The 21,270-nt window shown below is 35.8% G+C and overlaps 2 protein-coding genes across 3 annotated transcripts in view; one reads left to right on the forward strand and one right to left on the reverse strand.

The window, feature by feature from the left end:
* The window catches only part of CENPP (centromere protein P), a 141,379-nt gene that overhangs the window by 27,569 nt on the left and 92,540 nt on the right, over positions 1-21,270 (forward strand). The window lies entirely within an intron of this gene.
* Positions 7,570-14,031, reverse strand: OMD (osteomodulin). The gene is made up of 3 exons (XM_065845984.2): positions 13,918-14,031; positions 9,942-10,897; positions 7,570-9,040 (listed from the first exon to the last, which is right to left on the reverse strand). The coding sequence occupies exons 2-3, from the start codon at positions 10,873-10,875 to the stop codon at positions 8,721-8,723; spliced, it is 1,254 nt and encodes a 417-aa protein (XP_065702056.1). The 5' UTR covers positions 10,876-10,897; positions 13,918-14,031; the 3' UTR covers positions 7,570-8,720.

Consider the following 21,270-nt stretch of genomic DNA (forward strand, 5'->3'; position numbering starts at 1 on the left):
ACAGCTATGTGTATGGAATATCTTGGGAATAGCTTAGTTTTTTCCTTATATATGATAATTTTTTAGAATGGGGGAAAATTGCTAGATAAACAAGGCCTTGAAAATTTGGGAAGCCTTCATGCAAGAAAGCTCTTCTGCAAGAGAAGAGGCTCTGTAGTGTTAGAACACCTTAGTACCAGCTTCTGCAGAAAACATTTTCAAAAGTCTGTTCGTCAGGGTCACAAGATTTCAGTGGTATGCTGACCACAAAAACATTGTGTTATGTATGTACTCGTTGTTATCCAAGCACTTTTAAGAAACTCATGAACACTTACAAATACATTTGAAAAGTGGTATGTTAAGTAATTATTTTGGCATGATGTCATCAAGCTTTACCTTACAGCATAGTTTTACTCTCACTTTAAACTCTCAGGGCCAAATAAAGTAGTAATCCTGTCCCATATTTCATCTGCTTGTCATCCCTTGTGTCAGGAAGATCAGGAAGAAAAAAGCGTAGCAACCAATAATTTCAGATAAAAACCGGTTTTATCTGAACACATAAGAGATGCTCATATCAGCACAAGGAAGGGGATGGCATGAATAGCTGCAAATAAACAAGAATAGCATTGCTTCTTTCAGCAACAGTGCTGCTTTATTTTTGTTCAAAGTAACTTGAAAGAGCCACAATATCTGAATCATCTGAGATGAAAAATGTGGTCCATGTGCACTGGCAATCATGAAGGTAGCAGGGAGTATTCACAGCAGAGGGTTAGTTGTTAGTGCTTGGATGTTTGATACACAGGTGTCTGTTTCTTGGACTGTAGTTACTCTGTCTTAGAAGGCGGTTTATTTTCTGACAACCTAACCAAGCTCTGTTGTTAACTAATTGAGCTCCAGTTTTTGCAGAGGGCCTTGATAATGTTTATGGTATGCTTTTGAATTTGTCAGGTGTGCCTTTTTTTGTTACCTATGATGTTTTGTTTTCACTGCCTGATTTCTCCATAAAATACTTTCATCTGAAATGTTAAGCATTCAAAAATTGTTATTTTACTAAATGTGTTGAAATGGAATCCTGGCTTAAATTTGAATGGCAGTAATTTCCTGACAACTTTGTAAGTATATAAAATGTAGCTGAAGGTGTGAATAAGTATAACACTTCTTTACTGGTAGTGGAGGAAATCCAGTCTAACAAGGGACACTTGCTCTCTGGATTCTGCTTTCAGAAAACCTTTGCTTTGGGGGAAAAGGGTTGTGTACAGAGTAGGTGTAAAATTTGTTCCCCAGTGTTGCTTTCTATCAAATTAGACAATGAAGAATAAAAGGCTTTTAGGAGAGAAAATGAGAGAAGTTGGATGGGTATGGATAGTAGAGTTAGGAAAGGTATGGAAGAGCAAGATGAAAACTAAGGTAACTCTACAAGCTATACGTGTTGCTGATTAAATCCTCTTCAGCATTGGGAGTCTAGTAATTAGTACTGTTTATATGTCAAGAGCAGGTAAACTGAGAAATCAAGCTGAAAATATCTTAGGGGAACCGAGGAAAGATTTTGTTTTGCAGGCAGATGAGCAGGTTTTGTGAATTATTTGAACTGGCTGATGTTCAGCTCAGTCTATTTATCTAGTACTCAAAGTGGCCTCATCTTCTGGCCTGCTCAGAGTTTTAGTATGGCTAGTTCATTTCTGTTCTCACCTTTCCACTAACACTCTAAAGACTGATCAGAAAATAAACCAAAGTTTTGCTTAAAAACTAATAATTCAGGGACATACTGCAAAAGCTGCCATGAGCTGTTTGAGATCCATCATTTATTGCTAGAAAAAATGAAACCAATTGAAACGGATGGGCAATTCTCTTTATTTTCTGTGGGTTTCAGCTAAAAACAGATCCCATAGGTGCTAGCATGTTAATTACCTTTTACACCATGTTGGCGGTTAGCACTTTTTACTTAATCCTTAGTAACTTAGTACAAGTGTTGATAATTTGGTGTGAGGCACTGATGTCTCATTCCTGGTAAACCCCTACAAGGCACTGAAGAACTGATTGCCCTGAAAAGAGCCAGACTACCAGAGGGGATGGCCTTTGCTTTCCTTTCCTTTCTGTAAGGTTGTTGGTTGGCAGGGCACTAGGAAGAAGAAAAACACAGTAATTAAAAACGAAAACAAAAAACGCTTTATCTCTGGAGCATGGGTGATGAGGCAGCACTAGGGAGAGTGCTGTGAGGTTGCAATTAAAGTATTCCTTATGAAATAAACCGAAGCTGAGATTTTTTTTTTGTTTTTAAATACTCAGGTTTGTACTATATTTAGGTAAAAAAAGTGTGTTTTTGCAGCTGCTTAAAGACCTTGGCTTTAATCTTGTATTATAGTCTCTAAAGGACGATATTGGCAAGTTCTGTAGTTTCTGGGGTTTATTGTTTTGAAGTGTTCTTGGAAGAGAGCAATATGGATTGTTGCTTAGCTCGCTGATGCCCGGTGAACATTGGGAATCACTTATACAGGACATTCAAAAGTTGTTGTCCTTGGGCAGAAACGTGTCTGTGACAGAACAAGATTGGGGACGAATTATGAAAGGTTTTAAAGATTTCTGGGTGCTTTAAGTCCTAGACACAATACTGAATTTTATTTTTATGTGATTTTTTTTTTCTTTTTCCTCCATGTGGAGATAATGTTCAGTATTCCATAGCATATATTTTGTATAAAGTGTGGTTAAACACTTCAAATGTTATTCAGCTGCTCTGGATTGAAATCATTATAATAGAAAAGGTTTTACAGAGTAAAAGGTAGTTATTGAACCAGCCTGGTAACATGTACAAAATAATCTGCAAGCAGTGAAATGTACATTTACTGTTAAAGAGGACAATGGCATGAAGTGGTGTTAAAAGTGAACTCAGTGTTTGTCTTTTTATCTTCTTTTTAACCTAAAATAATTTCAGTATTCTAGATTGTTCTTTACATAATTTTCTTTTTCTAAAATGCAGGCTTTTTCTGCTTGACTGTTTGGGCGACCTGACAAGTTTTACCTTCTAAAATTGTTTTTGTCTCTTTGATGGGTACTGTTGCATGTACGTGTGATATGGGACCTCTCTGTGACACCTGCATCCCCATCTACTTTTTGGTAAGATCCTGATGCAGGAATGTAAAAATAGTTTGTAGGCAGTTTAATGTCTGTGCATCTGCTGGGGCTCGATTCATTCTGGGAACAAAAAGCCAGAGTAGCCTGAAGGGAGGAAGCAGCCTCCTGGTTTGCTCTTGAGCAATGCGCAGAAATTGGACTGAAGGTGATACATGGAAGAGTTGTATAACGTTCAGAAAAGCATATTCCAATTCAGCATCCTTGAGGGGTGGAGGAGCATTTGGAGGTAGTATTAAATGTAAAATAAATGGTCATTAAGTCTTACAGAGGAAATGTAGAACATTAAGATTCAGTATGACTGAAAGAGTACTGGAGATGAAATAGTTATGCATAAACACCTCCAGTATTTTTATGAAAAGCTGCAACTTTTTCCAAAGCTCGGTGAATTAGATTAAGTTCGGGTCACTGTTAGGGCCACCAGCTGCAAAATAGAGACAGCTGAAAAATGACCTAGTGAATGTATGAGCATTCTTCCACGTGTTTCTGATTTATAATCAGAATTTTTTTGAGGCTGAAGATGTTACCTTTATTCCTTCAATTTCTGGAAAAGAAATGGACTCCTTGTACCAGTTACTGTGTTATAAATGAAAAAAGCACATTTTTAAAATCATACACAATAGTAAACAGAAACCAAGCTGCAGTTAACAGATACAAGTGGTAACTAGAGTAATATTACTGTCTGCTGTTAACCCAGACCTCTCCGTTGAACGTATGTTCTCTTGAACTTTGCCTCTATATCACCAGTTATACCCTGAATCAAAAGCCAACCTACTTCAATTTATTAAAGTTTCTTAGAATTCCTTCCTGAACTGACATTACTTCTTTATAATGACAACGTTGTTTGTTGAGAGCCATGAGTATTTCTACAGGGACACTAGAGTCAGGCCTCCAAGACTCATTTGGCTTATATGTGTTTTACTTCTGTGTTCCTGTCAACTGTTGCTTATGTTATTCTATTAATCTACTTTTCTTTCTGTATTTATGGCTAATCTTCATATTTGTCTTTTTTTTTCCTTGTGTTGTGCTATATAATAGGAGAAGGTTGATTTACTTTTTTTTCACTCTGTAGATGATGAATTTATGCAATGAATTATCAGATTAAGGTATTATTTATTTTCCTTTTAAATTAGGTTGTTAGAAATGTGAATTTTAGACAAAATGGTTAAAAACATTATATGATAAATGCATATATTTGTGGAGTTCCGTAACTTCCAATAGTGCATACACAGTTTGGTTTATAGCTGAAAAGTTCATACTCTTGCAATAGTATTTGAAAATGACTGCAAAATCTGTTTTAGAGTATAGGATTTTTTTGTAAAATAATAGTATGTCTTCCTTCTGTGTTTTTTTTCGTATAGAAAATTCCTATGTTTATTGCTTGCAATGATTATGTTGGGAAACAAAAGAGGAAGTAGATTCATATTGTAACTGTGGAATGTGAATACGTTACAAGAAGTCAAAACTTGAAATGTAAACCATCTGTTTTCTATAAAGGAGTTGCTTTCCTAATCCATGTAACTTCTATTATCAGAATACTGAAGTAAATATCTCAAAAAAGTGAGCCTTAAAAGTATTAAATGTCATCAATAACAAAAAATGGAAAAAGCCGAAGTACATTCTTATTGCTTCAAGGCTGAAGGAAGAAATGTAGACAGATGGATTAAACTACTGTTATTTCTCTTTCTTTGATTTTTACATTAACCTCTTGTACTATTTTACTATTACTGTTTTGTGAAAAATTGTGTTTGTCAGTTTTATTGTAGTTTTGAGGGATTTAATTCTATGGATTAAAGTTTAGACATAACTGAATTTTTTCCGGAAGTGTGTGAGGCTTTTCCCCTGTAGGTTTACCTGGGTATCAGAATGTTCTACAGTGCACTAATACAACCTGGTTCATTATTATAGACTCTGGATGATGCTGAGAATATTTAGCTTGGAGTTCAAGAAGGTTCCATCCTCATTTACACAGATAAGACTTAGAAAACATGGTTTTGCAGAATACTTTGTTCAAAGCCTAAAGTAGAACTGAGATATCATTTTTCTCAGTTGCTGTGTTTCTGTTTGGTAGTGTTTTAATTAGACTCAGGAGTACATTTTTGAAATTAATCTCGCAGTAACCCCAACTTACTGCACTGTGAATCACATCACAGGGCTCTTTGAAGTATGTAACAAACCAGGAGATGTCTGTGTTCAGGGGTGCACCTGATGTGCTGCAGCTGCTAAATGGGTTTTAATTAGTGGCCAGAGCTTGTCTGAAGTAAAACTCCTCTCCCTCAAACATCAGAGTGGGTCTCATGGCCTCATCACAAGTGTTTTCCTCTATTGATCCACCCTCATGCTTCCCTTTGATTGCTAATGCAGACACAGGGTTGTAAACTAAATCAGGCTTTGTTTCTGTATGTACTGACTCTGCTGTAAATAATTAATCAAGTTGTTTGACACTTGTAAGATTTTGCAGTTACATGATTAGTTCCTAGTTTATTAATCTCTTTCCTGGTTAAAGAGACTGCATAATATTCTGAAAATAAATATCAGAGCAAACATGAAGAAAATATGTTTTGATACCAAAACCCATGTGGTTTTGTAGTGCAATAATTTGGGTTATACAGAGATCCACATCTACATAGGTAGGCTGCTTTGTGCACCTGAATCAGTCAGGGTGTTTGTCTGCCATAGGGCACTGCAGACATGCTGTTCCTGAATTTAATGAGTTAGAGTCTGCCTTAGCATATACCTGTAGTTGGTAGTGCTTGAAAAGAAGTTTAAAATTCAGCTAAAGACAATAAGCATATACTAGTAGTGAGGAGCAACACCAGCATGTTACCAGATCAAGGATAGTGAGAACATAGAACTGGGTGTGGAATTCAAAATAAAGGTGAATGTACAATACCCTGTCTCCAGCAATGTCCATAAGCAGTTGCTTTGGGAAGACTGAGAATAGGACAAGCATCTATGATTCTCATCTCATCCTGACTCCAAATATTCTTCCTTTTTCCAGCTATTTTCAGCTCAGCACTTTTGTACCTACTGTGCTTTGTCTGTTTAACAACCTGTAACAGATCTCTTCCAAGAAATACAATTACTTATCCAGTCTTCCCTTGAAAAAAAAAGTATAAAATTGCTGCTGAATCCACTGTGTTCTCAGGCCTGCAATTAATGAGCTGACTCCTCATTGCTTACAAACTTTTGTTTGGCTTGTACCGGGTACATACTTGTGTTGTTTGATGGTTCCTTGCTCTTTCACTGGAGCAGTTGATCCCTGGACCTTTTCTGTCTATGCAACTCCTAATTTTGTAGGTATCTTCTGTATCTCCCCTTAGCCACCTCTTTTCTGAATTGGGATGTTCTAGCCTATGCAATATTGCTTGTATAGAAGCCATTCCTTACCTGTGGTGACTTCATTACATTTCTCTGATCCTTTTCTAATTATAGCATTTGCAATTATGGCAGCCACCTGAAGGGCTGGGAAACCAATAGCATGTTTAATGGCTGGTTGAGCCATGGAATTGAGTTTCCTTTTTACTGCTATTGGGTACTAAGCCTATTGATGTTTCCGAGTCTTGTTCTGGAGTGGTGGTGGTGAGGTCGTGCTTTGTTAGTTTTTGTGTGAAGCTGATACAATATTTTCCATGGATATCACTTTTCATTTAACAATTTTGAATTTCACTGGCTGCTTTAACATCCTGAGATACTTTTGCAGTCATTCTTCATTGGCGCTTTGCAATCTGTGTTATTTTCTCACTATTTGTCTATCTTTGGCAAGTATAATAAATTGAGTAAGTTCTAGCACAGGCCCTTTGCAAAAATCCCACCAGTGGCTTCCCTTCACAGCAAGAACAGACTGTTTATTCTATCACCTCTTAATCTGCAGCTGCTAAATTTTCTTAGAAACCTTTCAGAAACTTTTGTAGGTTGTTTGGACCAGAATCTTCCTCTTCCACATCATTCGTGATTCCTTCAGAGAACTCCAAGAGATTTGCAAGGTAGAAACATTGTGGCTTTTACAGAAGCTGTGCCCAGTCTTACCAGGGAAAATGTAATTTGTCTAGATATCTGTTAATTCTGTACTTTATTAAACTTTTTGTTTCCCTAATACAGACACAAGGCTAGCAAGTCTTTAGTTCCCTGACCACCATAAAATCTTTTTAAAGAATAATATAGTATTTGCCACAGATGAGATATGATAATATTAATTGAATAAAAAGTGAGTTGTGATGGTCCTGCCTGTAATACAGTCCTCATGGTCCATCTGAATAAATTCAGTGTAATAAGACAGCTCTAAAGTTTTCAATAATTATCAGTTTGACTTATATTTAAATTTTAAGAAATGTGTAACTATTTGCTACAAAGTCAATATTTTGAATTCTACTTTGAAGCTAAGCTTTGCTTCATAAATGTTTTTTAAAAAGTAGAAAGTTTGATAAGATATATAATGCTTGTATTATATTTGAATAATGTTCTTAAAGCTGAGAGAGCCTTTCAAAAAAAACCTGTGTTAATTTAGATTTGCATTTTATGCACTATTCACTTATACTTAAAATATGAAATAGATGAAAACTTATAAAGGTTCCCTAAAGTTAATATTCTGCATGTTTATATTAATAAAACTATAAAGTTATAGATATTTATATTTAAGTGTATGTGTATATAAGATACGTAAGTACCTTAATAGTATATAGTACTTTTTTCGTATTACTTAAAGCTATTTTTGTTATACTTTGAATCAGAATATAGCTAATTTGTATTAGCTATGCAGAGGAACAGACTAAACTAATAATTTAAAAAACCTGGAATGCTACTATTTGTACCTGTTCCCCTTGATGAACAATGCTAATAAAATATTACATTTTTAGCTGCCTTCTAGAAGAATATGGGCTAAAGCATAGGTAAAATGTAAATACTAATGGTTTAGTTGTATTAATGCAAATCCTGTTCCCTATATCCTGAAACCTTTGACAAAAGATTATTTATTGCCTGTATTACTAATCAGTTAAAATCTCCTTTGTTGTGGTAGTTGAGGTACAAGCTGAGAAGTAAATATTATATACACCTTTGCAGGACACTGCAAACATAGTATGAGGCAGATTTGAAACCCCAACTTTGTAATTTTCTTGTCCAATTAGATATTGAAAGAAGAAACATCTGCATTTCTGGAAGATGTGGAGGAACCTTGTGGAAGTATTTTTGTTATCTTACCCTCTTAATCTTTTCTCTAGTGTGTCTATTGTCTACTACTGTCAGTAGTAGATGTACACCTGGACAGGTGTTTGGTCTGATCCATTTGTTCCTATTGAGCATGGCATTGATTTGTATTTAACTCATTTTGTAAGTTGGATCACTTTAGAATGTAGCTTTTTTGTCAGATTTCTTCAGCTTAGGCCGCCCACCCAGGTTATATATCAGGCTGCTCTAATGCTGAGGTTATTGCTCTTTGCTCCTAGTACTCTATTTTTACTATATTAATGATAGGACATTTACCTATATACTAAAATCCTATCTCCACATTATAGATGTATTTTAAATATCCCAAACTATCCAGCTGTTCTAAAATGGATATGCATACCCCACAACTAAGGAAAAGTCTCCATGTATACTCATTAACAAGTCTCGCTTCACTGAAAGTAAGGATGAAAGTAGTTGTCTTCTGCTTCATGATCTTCTTCAGTTTCACGGTCGTGTGTTTCATGATCGTCTTCTGCTTCATCGAATTCTTCTGGTGTCAAAAATCGCCGAAACACTGGTATTCTTAGCTGAGTTGACTTGTTGACACTAGCATTTTGTTCACCATAATAAATGGTTCGAATGTGAGGAAAGCAAAAGAATGCATACGTGCTTATTGGATTCGTAAGCTTATTTTGGTCCACTCGTATATAGGTTAGTTGGTTGATGTTCAGCGGATCAAAAGATGGACACATCAAAGTAACATTTATGGCTATAAGAGAGAGAAAAATATTAATTAAAATACAGAAAATCATTATATTAAAGACCTACTGCAAAAGTGAAACTTATGTTTTAAAACAGAAAATATTTTTGCAGTGCACAATATTAATATAAACCTTCCTTTTGTTTTAAATCAGTTTTATATATGGCAGTGATAACAATTTGGGGGTTTGCGAAGTACAAGGTTACGGACTAACCAAAGAAAATTAATATGGCAACCATTACAATTTGTAATTCTGATGTTATGTTAATAAAATATTTTCATAATTCCTTTTCTCTGTATGTTTTTAACAATTCCTAATCAGAAGCAAGTTACAAAAATATTTTAGCTGGTTCTATGAAAAACTGGTGCAAGCTTTATAGAAAATTGCAAACTATGGGTAAGATGCAAAAATAAAATCCTTTCTAATTTCACCATTCTTTGGTCTTAACTAACCAAGGATGTTTACACTGCATCTTAAAGGAGATGGGATGATGATCTTCCTGCACTGTAAGCTGATCAAAAACTACATGGCTGCTTTTGATCGGGAGCAGTGGCAGTGGGTGTGAACTCTGGGTCAGTGCCACATTCACTGGGTAGGTCAGAACACTAATATAAAAGCTCAAGCTCCCCTCTCTGCAGGGAAGGACATCAGAGCACCTTTTGAACAACATGCACATTTGGATAACTGCTGGATTCTATGCTTGGGTTATATATGACCTAACTGAGAAACTGTAAGGTGTCAGGTCCTCAAAACCAAAGACCCAACAAAAGAGAGAGATGTTTTTGATGTAGGTTAAAAGTGTGTAACTCTGGATGGAAAATATGCCAAACTTGCCCCCCTCCCACAACCAACACCAAAATCCAATCCACTGAATTTCTTTCTTGTAAAGGCTTACAAGCATTAACATACTTTCAATGTCGTTGTCTTCAATATACAAATGCTGCAAGCTTCTTGGAATATAGAATACTTGTTTCAATTTGTTGTGTCCAAGATTAAGTTCTAGAAGGTTAGGCAGGTTAAAGGTGTTGCGTGGAATGTTCTGCAGGTTATTGTGGGACATTCTTAGAGCAATGATTTTTGGAAGTCTGTTGAAATAGTTTTCTGGAATATAAGAAATCGAGTTATTTTCAAGAGAGAGATACATAAGTGATGATGGTAGATCAGGCGGCATAGTCTGCAATTTGTTGTTGCACAAGTTGAGCTGCATTAAATTTTTCATGTTTGAAAAGGGTTTTCCTTTGAGTACTGAGTCGTCAAGAAAGTTATTGCAAAGGTCGAGCATGGTTATGTTAGGTAATCCTTCCAATGCATTTCCAGATAACTGAGAAATTTTATTGAAACCAAGGAGGAGTCTCTCTAGAGAGCTGGGGAGCGGGAATGGAAATTCTTCTAATTCGTTATGTTGTAAATAAAGTTGCACTAAGTTTGAAAATTTGGCAAAAACACCATGGTCAATCATACGAGATTTAATTTTGTTGTGACTCAGGTTAGTTTCTCTTAAGAAGGTGACATTAGTGAATGGTCCTGCAGGCACAGCTTCAATATAATTGTTTTGCAGATAAAGTTGTTGGACGTGAGCAGGGATATTTGGTATTGTCTTAAGGTTACGATGATCACAGTACATCGATAATGGAAAAGCTGGTGGACAGAAGCATTCTCTGGTGCACTCAACTGGAAAAGGAAAGCGGGGAGCTTCAGCTTGTGGATTTGGATTAAAATAATATGGACGTTGATGATCTGGCTCCTGATCATATTCGTCCTCAAAATCATAGTCTTCATATTGACAAAAGACCATAGCAGCCCAGAGGAGGTGAATGATTGATAACTGGCTCAGGATTGCCATATTTAGATCTGTATCTTGGATCCTGGTGATGAGAAGGAAAGATAAGCTTACTAGTCATAAAGTAAATCACATAAAAGCTTCTGTTTTAAGAAGGACTAATATAAAATAAAGTAAGTAGAATAACGCATTTTGGCAATACTGTCAGTGACGTTAGCAAAACCAGGTTTTAATCTGTATCTTCAGGAAAACAGCCATAAACAAATACAACATCCTTAAAGTAAATGGAAGTTTTCTTCTCTGACTTTAGACAAGGAACAGCTTTCTATGTGTGCTGTACCTGTTACTGAAGGAGACCGTAGCAGTTGGGAGTAGAAAAAAATCCCAGTCTTCATTCCTCTCTCGTTTTAATTTATTACGGAGAAGTTGCAAAAGGACTTTTTATATAAAGTGATACAGTGTGTTGTTAGTATCAGATATTTGAGGTGTTACGTTATTTTCAGTGTAATTGGTTAAGCATCAGCCTTATAAGTCAGTTTTAAATAGGTGCAGATGGAATTCCTGAGCAGTGTTTCTTCCTCAGACCTTTGGAAACACATATATAGCCTTATTAAACTCTGTCAAGACAAAAACTTTTTTTTCAAATGTATTTGTTATTCATACTATGAACTTGCACCACACAAATGTGCATGGTCAGTATCACAGACTCAATGAAGTTTTGCTTGGAAGGGACTTTGGTGACCATGTGCTCCAGCCTGCTGCTCCAAGTGGTTCCATCTCCAGATCAGATCAGCCTGGACTTTGGGTGAGCCTTGAAAACCTTCAAGGGAGGAATTCCAGCAAGCTAGTGTTGTACTATGCTACTTGTGAAGAAATTTGTTAGTCTCACCAAGCATCCAAGCCATGCTTGTGTCTGTTTGCCCTTTTTCTAAACAAAGTTATTTTTGTTAAAAATATATGTATTCTTAACTAAGCAAGGTAATTGCAGGATTGTTTCTGTAAACAGAAGAGTGGAATAGATTACTTTGAAAAATTGTATTTTATGTAAAATAGACATTTGCATGGCATTACCAATTGTTCTATGACCTTGATAATGTTTTTCTGTTATTTTCTGCAAAACACAGCTTAGTATAATGCATTGATGATGATAAAAATTTAATTTTTCTATTCCCATCATTTAATTAAATCAAACACAGTTCAACCGTTGTGTACTGTACATCATGCAAAATCTTCATTGTTAAAAGGTTGGTTTATTTATAGTCTTCTTATGCTTCTGTAATTACATGTTCTTTATTGACATGAACTAATTTGCCTTCAACGTACCCTTCAGAGGTGAAATACTGATGCTATGAAAAACAAATATAATTTTGCATGTCAAATTTCTGATGCTCAAAGCCAGACTAACACTTTGGAGCACTTTGTGCAGTCAGAGCAACCCTGTGATTTGGCAGAATTAGAGTTGTGAATCATGTCAAGCTGTTCAACTTAAACAACAGATGAGTCAACACGTAACGTTGCAGGTCAAAGCACATAAATCATAAAAAATTTAAGGGACTACACTCAGTATAGTGTGGGAACCTTCAGGCAGAGGAATGCTGATATTCTTAGGGTTTTTTTTATAGTGACATTCATGTTTCTTAACCAGGAGAATCTCTTCTTTGTTTTCCTGATGCTCTTGATAAATATGTATTTTTTTTTTTAACGTAACACGATCAGTAACAAAGATAAGACTCACAAATGCTAATTTCCTGTGCTTCATAGGGGTGGTTGATGCACAATGTATGATGTATTCTACAAACTGAATGAGAGAGAATCCTAAGGAAAAAAGCAGTAACAAAATAATGGAATTTAATACATCCTGGTAATCTTTCTGTTTTACACATAGCCTGTGTGTGTGACAATGGCTGGGTGAAATAATTTGTGGTAATTTACATTTCTAACTTTGAATCTTTAAAAGGGGTTTGAATAGAGTCAGTTGTTACAAAACTCATTGTAGGTAAGGTCCTCAGCAAAGCCAGGGTTTCCATATCCCTACAGCATCATCAGATGTCTGAGCTAATCTAAGTAAATAGCAGAAATATGTCTATGCGGAGAGCAGTCTTGCGTTACAAACATTGTATAATTCTGATTAACTTTGCAGACACTTTCAAATATTGTGTTTCAGGAGGAATGAAATTATTTCAGATTTAAGGCAGTGTCTATTAGGACAATACCTTATTTCTAACTTTTAGTCAGACCTGGTGGTGTCAGCTTTTATAAATTCTTTCTCTAAATCCCATGTCTTGATTCTTTTTGCGTGAACAGATCCTTACACAACCTGTCCCCCATGCCTATTTAATATTCTTGGTGGTGTTCTGATTCTTCTTACTCCCTCTCAGTTTCAGTGTAGAGCTTTGGCTTCACCTTCTGATTCAATTCTCTCAGCACTTTGTGTCACAAAATTTCCAGTTAACAATTTCAGTTCTCGATGCCACAATAGTCCTTAGAAATCAGGAGCAACAACTCAGGAAAGTCCTGCTCAGATTAAGAAAAGCTTGCTTAGGCCTTCATGCAATCGATCCACTTGCCATGTAGACAATGTGAAGAGAACTACCATCACTTCAGATGGAAAGAGAAGTAATAGGTACCAAAGTGTCTCCCTGATTTTATGGGGAGAGAGAGAGAGGGAGGAGCTGGTATTGGGGGGTTTTTTTTTTTTTTTTTTTACCTTGGCTGTAGTTGAGTGCATTTTTGGTAGAATAATAACTGTCCTGCCAGGCTTGCAGGTCATATCTCAGAGTACTGAGATACTAACACTTGATCATGAAATGTTTCTAAGAACTTAACTAGCTTTAAAACAAAGAATCACAGCAGGTGAATCTTGATAATGGGGGAAACAAGTCAGATGCACACGATATGATAAACTGCACACTTACAAGGTTGAAAGAAAATAGAAGGTCTTAAAGCATGATTCTCTACCATCCATAATAAACTCAAAGCTTAGTAACCGTATTTGTAAGCAGTTTACTAGCTAAAAGCCAAAATTATATAACATGCATGAATCACCCCTAACTGCAAAAATAACACAATCAGTTCATTTTATTCCTGTTTACCAAGAAAACTTACTCTTCAGAAGTCTGTGAAGCTCAAGTTGTAGAGGGCAGCAAGTTATTGTGCTGGTGAAATCATCTGAGAAATAGCCTAACACAGCTGGAGGAACAAAAGATCTCTCTAAGCCATATTTTGTGGTGAGAGAAGCCTTGTGGGAAGGCAAAGCAAAATAATAGCCTTAGCCCCTTTTCTGATTTGCCAGTGGAAAAAAAAAAAAAAGGTTTTGTGCCACATCATCAGTTACTGTAGATGCTGTGTCATGTGTCTGTGGAGCAATTTCTCCTTTTGTTAAAATCATTTCAAATTTATTTGCAAGACACTCTCATTGTTACCAGTTCCCATTTAAAAAAATTGAGAGAGTAAGACTTCAAAAAATCTTTCAGAGGTCATTAGTTCATAGTGTGGTTTCAACTACGATGATTCAGTTACACAAAGGATTTGTTTTCTGGAGGATAGAGTTAAGAAACAGTAAAAAAAAAAGTAGTTTATCAAGACTGAGGGAAAGCATGTACTATAGAAAAGCTCTATGAGCATCTTTCATGTTATACTTTTTGCCCTCTACAATCCATATCTCTGATTTTCTTCCTGCAGAGTAGTGGTGCTGTACAGTGCTGTTGGTATGATGATGGTTTAAAGTTATAGTTCAAGATTCACAGTAAGTTTCCAACACATTCTTGCTAGGTTGTATAGAAAGAGCATAAATCTTCCTATGAAAAAGACAAGTATGCCGTGTGATATAAACCATTTTACTGATGAAAAATCTTTTTCATAGCATTTAAGAGGGAGAAAAGAAAAGGCACGATTATCTGCTTCTATTCTACGTGGTACTCAACTGTGACATTTGCAGAAAATTGAGAAAAAGGACAATTTTTGTTGGAGTAAGACATTTCTGGATTAATTGTATGATTTATCAAAAGCATTTAATTATGCTTTTGGTTTAGTGTGACGTTATTTCACACGTTATTTCACATTATTTGGTTTAGTGATGTTATTTCAAAATCTATTCATAAGGAAGAATCTGGTTCTTAAAAAGCAATTAAGTGCCTTTGAAGTGTTATATTTGAGAAAAAAAAATGCAATAGTAAGTTTTACTTCTTTTTTGTCTTTGAGCTTCCAGAAGCTGATGATTTACTTGAACTTTTCAAGTTTCCTCTGTAATGTTGAGGACAAGAACATTGTTTAAGACAATAAATCATGCATGATTCTAACGTTTGAGTCATAAAGAAAAGCACCAGAAGTCATGAGCAAAAATAATATTATAAGAGTTGGCAATGCTGGAACTAAAACAAAGCAGTTGCATTTATGTAGAGAATACAGAATACAACAGAAAGGTTGAAAGAATAAAATTAAAACTACACACTCCTTTATTGGCAGTGCTATAAATCGTTGTGTATCTGTACTACTAAACCCAAATATTGCTAAGCAACAAAAATAAATTTTCTCTAAAGATAAAAATTGGACCAAATAAGTTTTTTCATTTCATACCCGTTATTTTCAACTAGAGATTGTGTCTCAAATCCTCTTAAGCTCTCTGGAGACCTAAAATCTCATGGTGCATTTAAAAGTCCATGGTGGCAGAACCTGTTCTTTTGAAAAATTGTAGCGAAGCTCTTGGGTCAAAGTGTATTTAGCTGCAGAAGATGGTGCAGATCCAGCCATAGGATATATTAAGATTCAGTTCTTTTTTCGTTGTATGAGCTGTCTTGGGTATAAACAAGTCTATACTTTGTGATCTTGGTCAAGTTGTGTGGTTTCATCTTCTCTTAGTTTTGGTTTGAGATGTGGCAGGAATTTCCTTACAAGGGGGATAATGAGAGGATTAAATTTAACATAATTCATGCAATACTTCTTTTTTCAAGGACCGTGACAAATCTTTCTAAGTTTTCCACATTTTGGTTTTCAGTTTTTAAAAAAAACCGTTATTCATAAGGACTTGTCGAATTTGTAAATTTTTTTCATAATTTTATTTATGCAGTTGTATACACGATGTATATGAAGCCAGAAGTCAGGGTTGAAGCTGGTTTATTTTCTTAAGCTAAACTTGGATGGATCCTTTGTGTAAGTTAAAATGTATGAAATTTTACCACCTCCACGAACTGTATTCAGCTTATGAGACTTGTTAACTTCTACAACTTTGGTTCTGAACTGAAGGCTTACGAAAGGAGATTGTTCTAACATGTTATGTTGTTAGGTTTGTTTAGCTAGCTGAGTAATAATAAACTTAAAAAAAAAAATATATATATATTTCCAAATTTTAGCCAAATATTTATAGAATGAGTAGAGAAGATAACCTGTGGTTAACTGAGGTGAGTGGGACTGGCCCTGATATAAGAAGGAATAAATAATAAATCATACTGCTTGGCCTTTTCCCTGTATTCACCATTTTACTATAAAAGATTCTTGGTTTTCTCTGGGCTTCTTCCCCCCACTCCAAAACTTTTAATGGTCTATATGAAACCTAGAAAAAGGAGAAAAAAAAAAGTACGTATCATTCACAGAGGATTAAAGGAATTCAGATGTAACTAAGCTGTGTAAATTAGAACTGAGAACTGTCTTGGATGCATGTTCTCACTAGAATTAGAACGTTCTTCAGCTAAAGTCTGGCCCTGTTATCAGATGTCTGAATAAAAGCCTCAAGCTCAAATTTCTAAAATCCTCAGTTGACAACTTTGAAGGAAATCTGTGTTTTAGATAGGAATTGGTGATGTTAGTTTGTTACTCTAAATGATTGCACAGTAGAAAAGAGAATGCATGATCAAATATAACAAGGCAGGTTGAAAGCTGTAATTTAGTTCCCCATAGAGCCTGTGGCTTTCAGAAGTAAGACAGAGCTGTAGGCATATATCATCTAGACTGGGCTGCACTTCAGGCTCAGACTGTAGGCACAGAAAATGCAGACATAAACCTCTTTGCGTCCATATTTCTTGGTCTTAACTGGTAGTCCACAAACACTTCCAGCACACCCACTGTAGCCCGTGTGGCTCGTGTGTCATCTTATTTGTGCTTGCCATCAACAAAAGTAACCGGTGATCAAGACTGTAGTGGCTGCTGGATTTATTTATCCTGTGCCATCAAAAATCTGAAAATTCAGATACTGAAGTGCAGAGCTCTCAGCAAACCAAGATGCTGAATTGCTTGATCTTGCAGAGCTTCCAGCCCAGGCAGAGCCCCGAGCACTCGGTTAATAGCAGCTCTTACAGACTTCTTGTTATTCTGCTCTTCAGTGCATCCTGAGAGCATGTCCCTGTGTGAATATGCATTTTAAAGGTTGTGGAAAAGGGGCCATCAGATCATATCAACAATCTTGCAGAGCTGAGACAAGACCCATCTGTTTAAAAAAAGGAAGACAGTGCCGTGCCATGTGTGGGGCTTACCATTGCCTCTGACCTGAACCCTGCTGTGTGGTCTCTACTTATTTCCTATTTAGTAGGTGGTATCACAAGATCAGCGCTCTGGCAACCCTCATCTTACGCAGCCTGTTTGTTATGTGTTGCTTTGTTTTGCTAGGAACTATTAGGAAGAACATGTTGAGCAACTGAAAACAGTTGAGTTTACAAAAAGCGTATTTGAAAAATAATTCCTAAGATTTGCTAGACTGTAGATTTTGCATGTATTGACTAAATGGTACTCAGAACTAACTTTCTTCATTGTCTCCTCCAGTGAAAGGCAGTCTGTTATAAATTGAGTAGGCATGTTATAAACATGGATTTAAAGAGGAAATTAAAAGATTTTTTTTGTGTGTGTAGGTTTTATGGCTGCATCTCAAGAATGTGGTTTTCAGGTGACTGTGCAGTCCTAAGAAAATGAAAGGAAGAAGAGTTATCCTATATTTTTACTAGAAAACAGTATAAGTTAGTGGGTATCCTCAGCCCTGTGATGGGTTCATTTGGTACTTATTATCATTCTGAAATATAAGCGTATCTTTTCCTCTCATCCATGCTGTGGGATAGGAAGGAGTTTTTTTTTTCCTCTGTATCGCCTCCACTTCCTCCACTTATGTGGATTTGCTGATTCTGAGTTGAATAACATCCCATCTATTTTTGTTCTCCCTTCTTCCTAAGCATTCCTTAACATATTGAAATTGTTGAATTTTTGTGTATTTTTCTTAGTTTGTATTTTTAAACAGTATACTTTAGTTTTCTTTTCCAAAACCCCCACACCTTTGAAGCATGTTACTAGTTAACAAGTGCAACTACTTTTGGATCTCAAAGACTGATCCTAGTATAGAACACATGACTGAGAAAGACCAAGATCTTCCTGACCTTGCAATGTGGGAATTAATATAATCCCATGTGCAACTGTGGAGTAACTTCTTCTATTAATAAGCAATAATACATTGAATTTTTAGAGCAGAATTCACTAGAAGCATGTATGCATTTGTAAGTAATATATTAGGAAGCCCTGGTCTTATTAGATTATTGGTTAAACATCTGGATGAACCACTGCAATGAACAATTTATATTGCAATTTGTTTTGCTTCGTAAGGCGAAGCTAAGTATCTCACCTCCTGGCATGTTCAAATTTGCCGTACTGATTCTTTTTAAATGAAAAGGTGGATGTGAGATTTTTTGCTATCAATATCAACTTAGAGTAATGGATAATTGACTTGGAAAGACTAATAGAAGAGGAGGGTTGCAATTTCTTTTTCTGAATGTATTGCTGTGTTAGAAACCTTAGGAGATTGTAGTACTATATTGGGGGTGTTACTTTTTTTGATATATGGATTTTACTTTTGACAGCAGAAGTGTTTAAATAGTCTTAATTGTATAATGTTTCTACGACCACAATAACAAGTTATCGTAAACAATTGATACTGGCATAATGAAACAAGTTTCAATTCATCTAAGTAGCAATGTCTGTAGCAAATAGTGTCTGTTTACTCTAAAATACCCTGGAAATTGTAGGAAATTATAAATGTCTTCTGAGGAGAGTCACTGTTGTCAGCTGACACTAATATTTTTAGTAATTGAATAGTTTGTTCAGCAAATGTATTTTGCTTTATACTTTTATACAGCCTACTTTGATTGTTCTAAGATAGATGACTTTGGGCTATATTTTCCTCCCACATGGAGTTCTGGGATATTGCCTCCTTAACTGGAGATTTTCTATCTGTGGTTACACCAATATGAAATGGGAGTGTCTGCCTGGTTTTGCAACTGTTTACTGCAGGGATATTAATTTCCTTGAAAGCGGCATTAGCAATTGGAACTTTAACATAGCCTTTATTCTGCCTGTTTTGTGTCCGATATAAAATTATATAGATAACCATAGTGTATGATGGGTATCTTGCACTCCTTAATAAACAAAAGTAATAAACATTGTAAATGAAACTAAAAGAACATACAGTGTTTTGTAGTGGAGGAAAGTGAGAAAGATGATATAGCTGCACATAGAGTGCAGAGATCCTCAAGCAGTACCAAACCAACCTGGTAAGTCCAAATAGAGTAGTACCCTTTGTACTTAGTGCTTCTCTGATAGTATATTCACTGTTATTTATTTGACGTAGTGTAAAAGTGACACTCCTTTTATGACTACCCTTAAAAAAACCCCTAGTGTATCTTTGAGTTCTTTAGCAGTTTAGCTATCACCCTTGTGTCTTAAAAAAAATAAATCTTAGCATCTAGTTTAACTAACTTCATTCCTTGAGTCTATTCCAAAATTCAACTCATTTATCTCATACAGAACTGCTAACTTCAGTGCCCTAAGCTGATAGATGCCTAAAGAAATAATGTGGACTCTACCCTACCCTAAGTAATTCATATTAATACCTTATTAATTACCTTACTTTTTTCATTTTATGCTATGGACCTCAGATATTTTTGTTAAAAGAACTAGAAAATGTTCCTACAACTTCAGATTGTATGCAATCTGCAAATAGTATGTTTATAGCAAAAAAAAACCTGGTGTTTTTTTTTTTTTCTTTAGGCACTTTCAGTCAAGGATAAGGAGTAGTTGTCTTGAGTTATCTGCCAGAGAATTCCTGAATGATCGTGCATAGGAAAATGTTCTGCCTTAGCAGAAATTTTCCCCTCGTACGTGACGGAAAGTGCTTCCCATTTACTCTTTTGAGTGTATGTCAGAATGGAGGTCCTTACTTGTTTTTACAAGGACTATAGAATGTGTTTCTTTTCTTGATAGATATGTTTGTTTGCATATTTCCAGAGCAATAGGTATTTACAACTGTCTTGCCTTGTGATGCAGAGGATTTTGCCAGGCAGCCTTTCAGCTCTCTGCAGTAGTCTGGAAACTAGAGATAATCCTCAAAACTGGTTTTTACTTTTTATTATTTTTCTTTCTTCTAAAGAGTAAATTCTCTCATTTTAGCACAAGACCTTGCAATGCTGGTATCACAGACAGCATTACGTTTATTGCCTGCAGTATGTTTTTTTTCAGTCAGAATCTGTGACTTGGAAACTTCAATGGAAACACCAAGTATTATTATAGGTCATTCATCTGTACCCTCACATATCCTCTTGTAAGGAAAGATATAATCTCTTTACCCTTTATTTCCTTCAGTTACTCTCCATTTTAATCTCAATTTTGTTTGGATTTTCTTTAAATAATACTAATGCCATTTTGGGAGGGATACTTGTCCATGCACCAGTATTCTGCCTGACATATAAAATAATTTTGTCATTTGATTTATGGCAAGTAATCATATACAAGTGTCTCTCTACTGTTGGAATAACTGGTGAGTCACAGATACTTCTTGGCAGAACTGAGACAGGGTCTCATAGTTATTTTATCCAGTCACTGTGACAGGGACTATTCTGTTTCTGTTATCATTAGCCATTCTGAGATTGTTTAAAGTCCTCATGGCTGCTTCTGGTGAGGACTTGAACATGTTTCATGCCTAAATCAGCATTCAGGTTAGTAGGGGGGATGAGATGATATGGGCATTAGTTACAGATCTTCCATGGGAATCAAGCAAGTGTCCTTGTTGCCTTATGTCTTATGTCTGACACCTAACTTTTGCCTTGTCCTGCCACTTCTTGAGAGTGGAGGTAATGCCTGCAACTATTTGTAGCCAAAATATGAACACGCATAATTATTTATTTAAAAAAAATAATAAATAAAAAAAATCTGAGTCTTAGAGAGATGGTATGAAACCAGTGCTTTGAGTGGTTAGGTGGAACTCTACCAGAACTGAGCCAATTGTTGTAGCTGTCTTTAAGAATGCTAATATTCTATAGGACTGCAAGATGGCTGTCCAAACCTCATTCACTTCTTTGCCAAAAACTGGGCTTATTGCTGAAACTTCTAAGTAAGTCTGTGCGTTAGGAATGCAGTCACAGAAAGATGACTGGTGTAACGGTTTAGAACCACTGATGGGTGAACTAGATACTAGGTTTACACACAATGGAATGT

Source organism: Patagioenas fasciata, chromosome 10 (assembly GCF_037038585.1).
Source record: "Patagioenas fasciata isolate bPatFas1 chromosome 10, bPatFas1.hap1, whole genome shotgun sequence".
Classification (NCBI taxonomy): Eukaryota; Metazoa; Chordata; class Aves; order Columbiformes; family Columbidae; genus Patagioenas; species Patagioenas fasciata.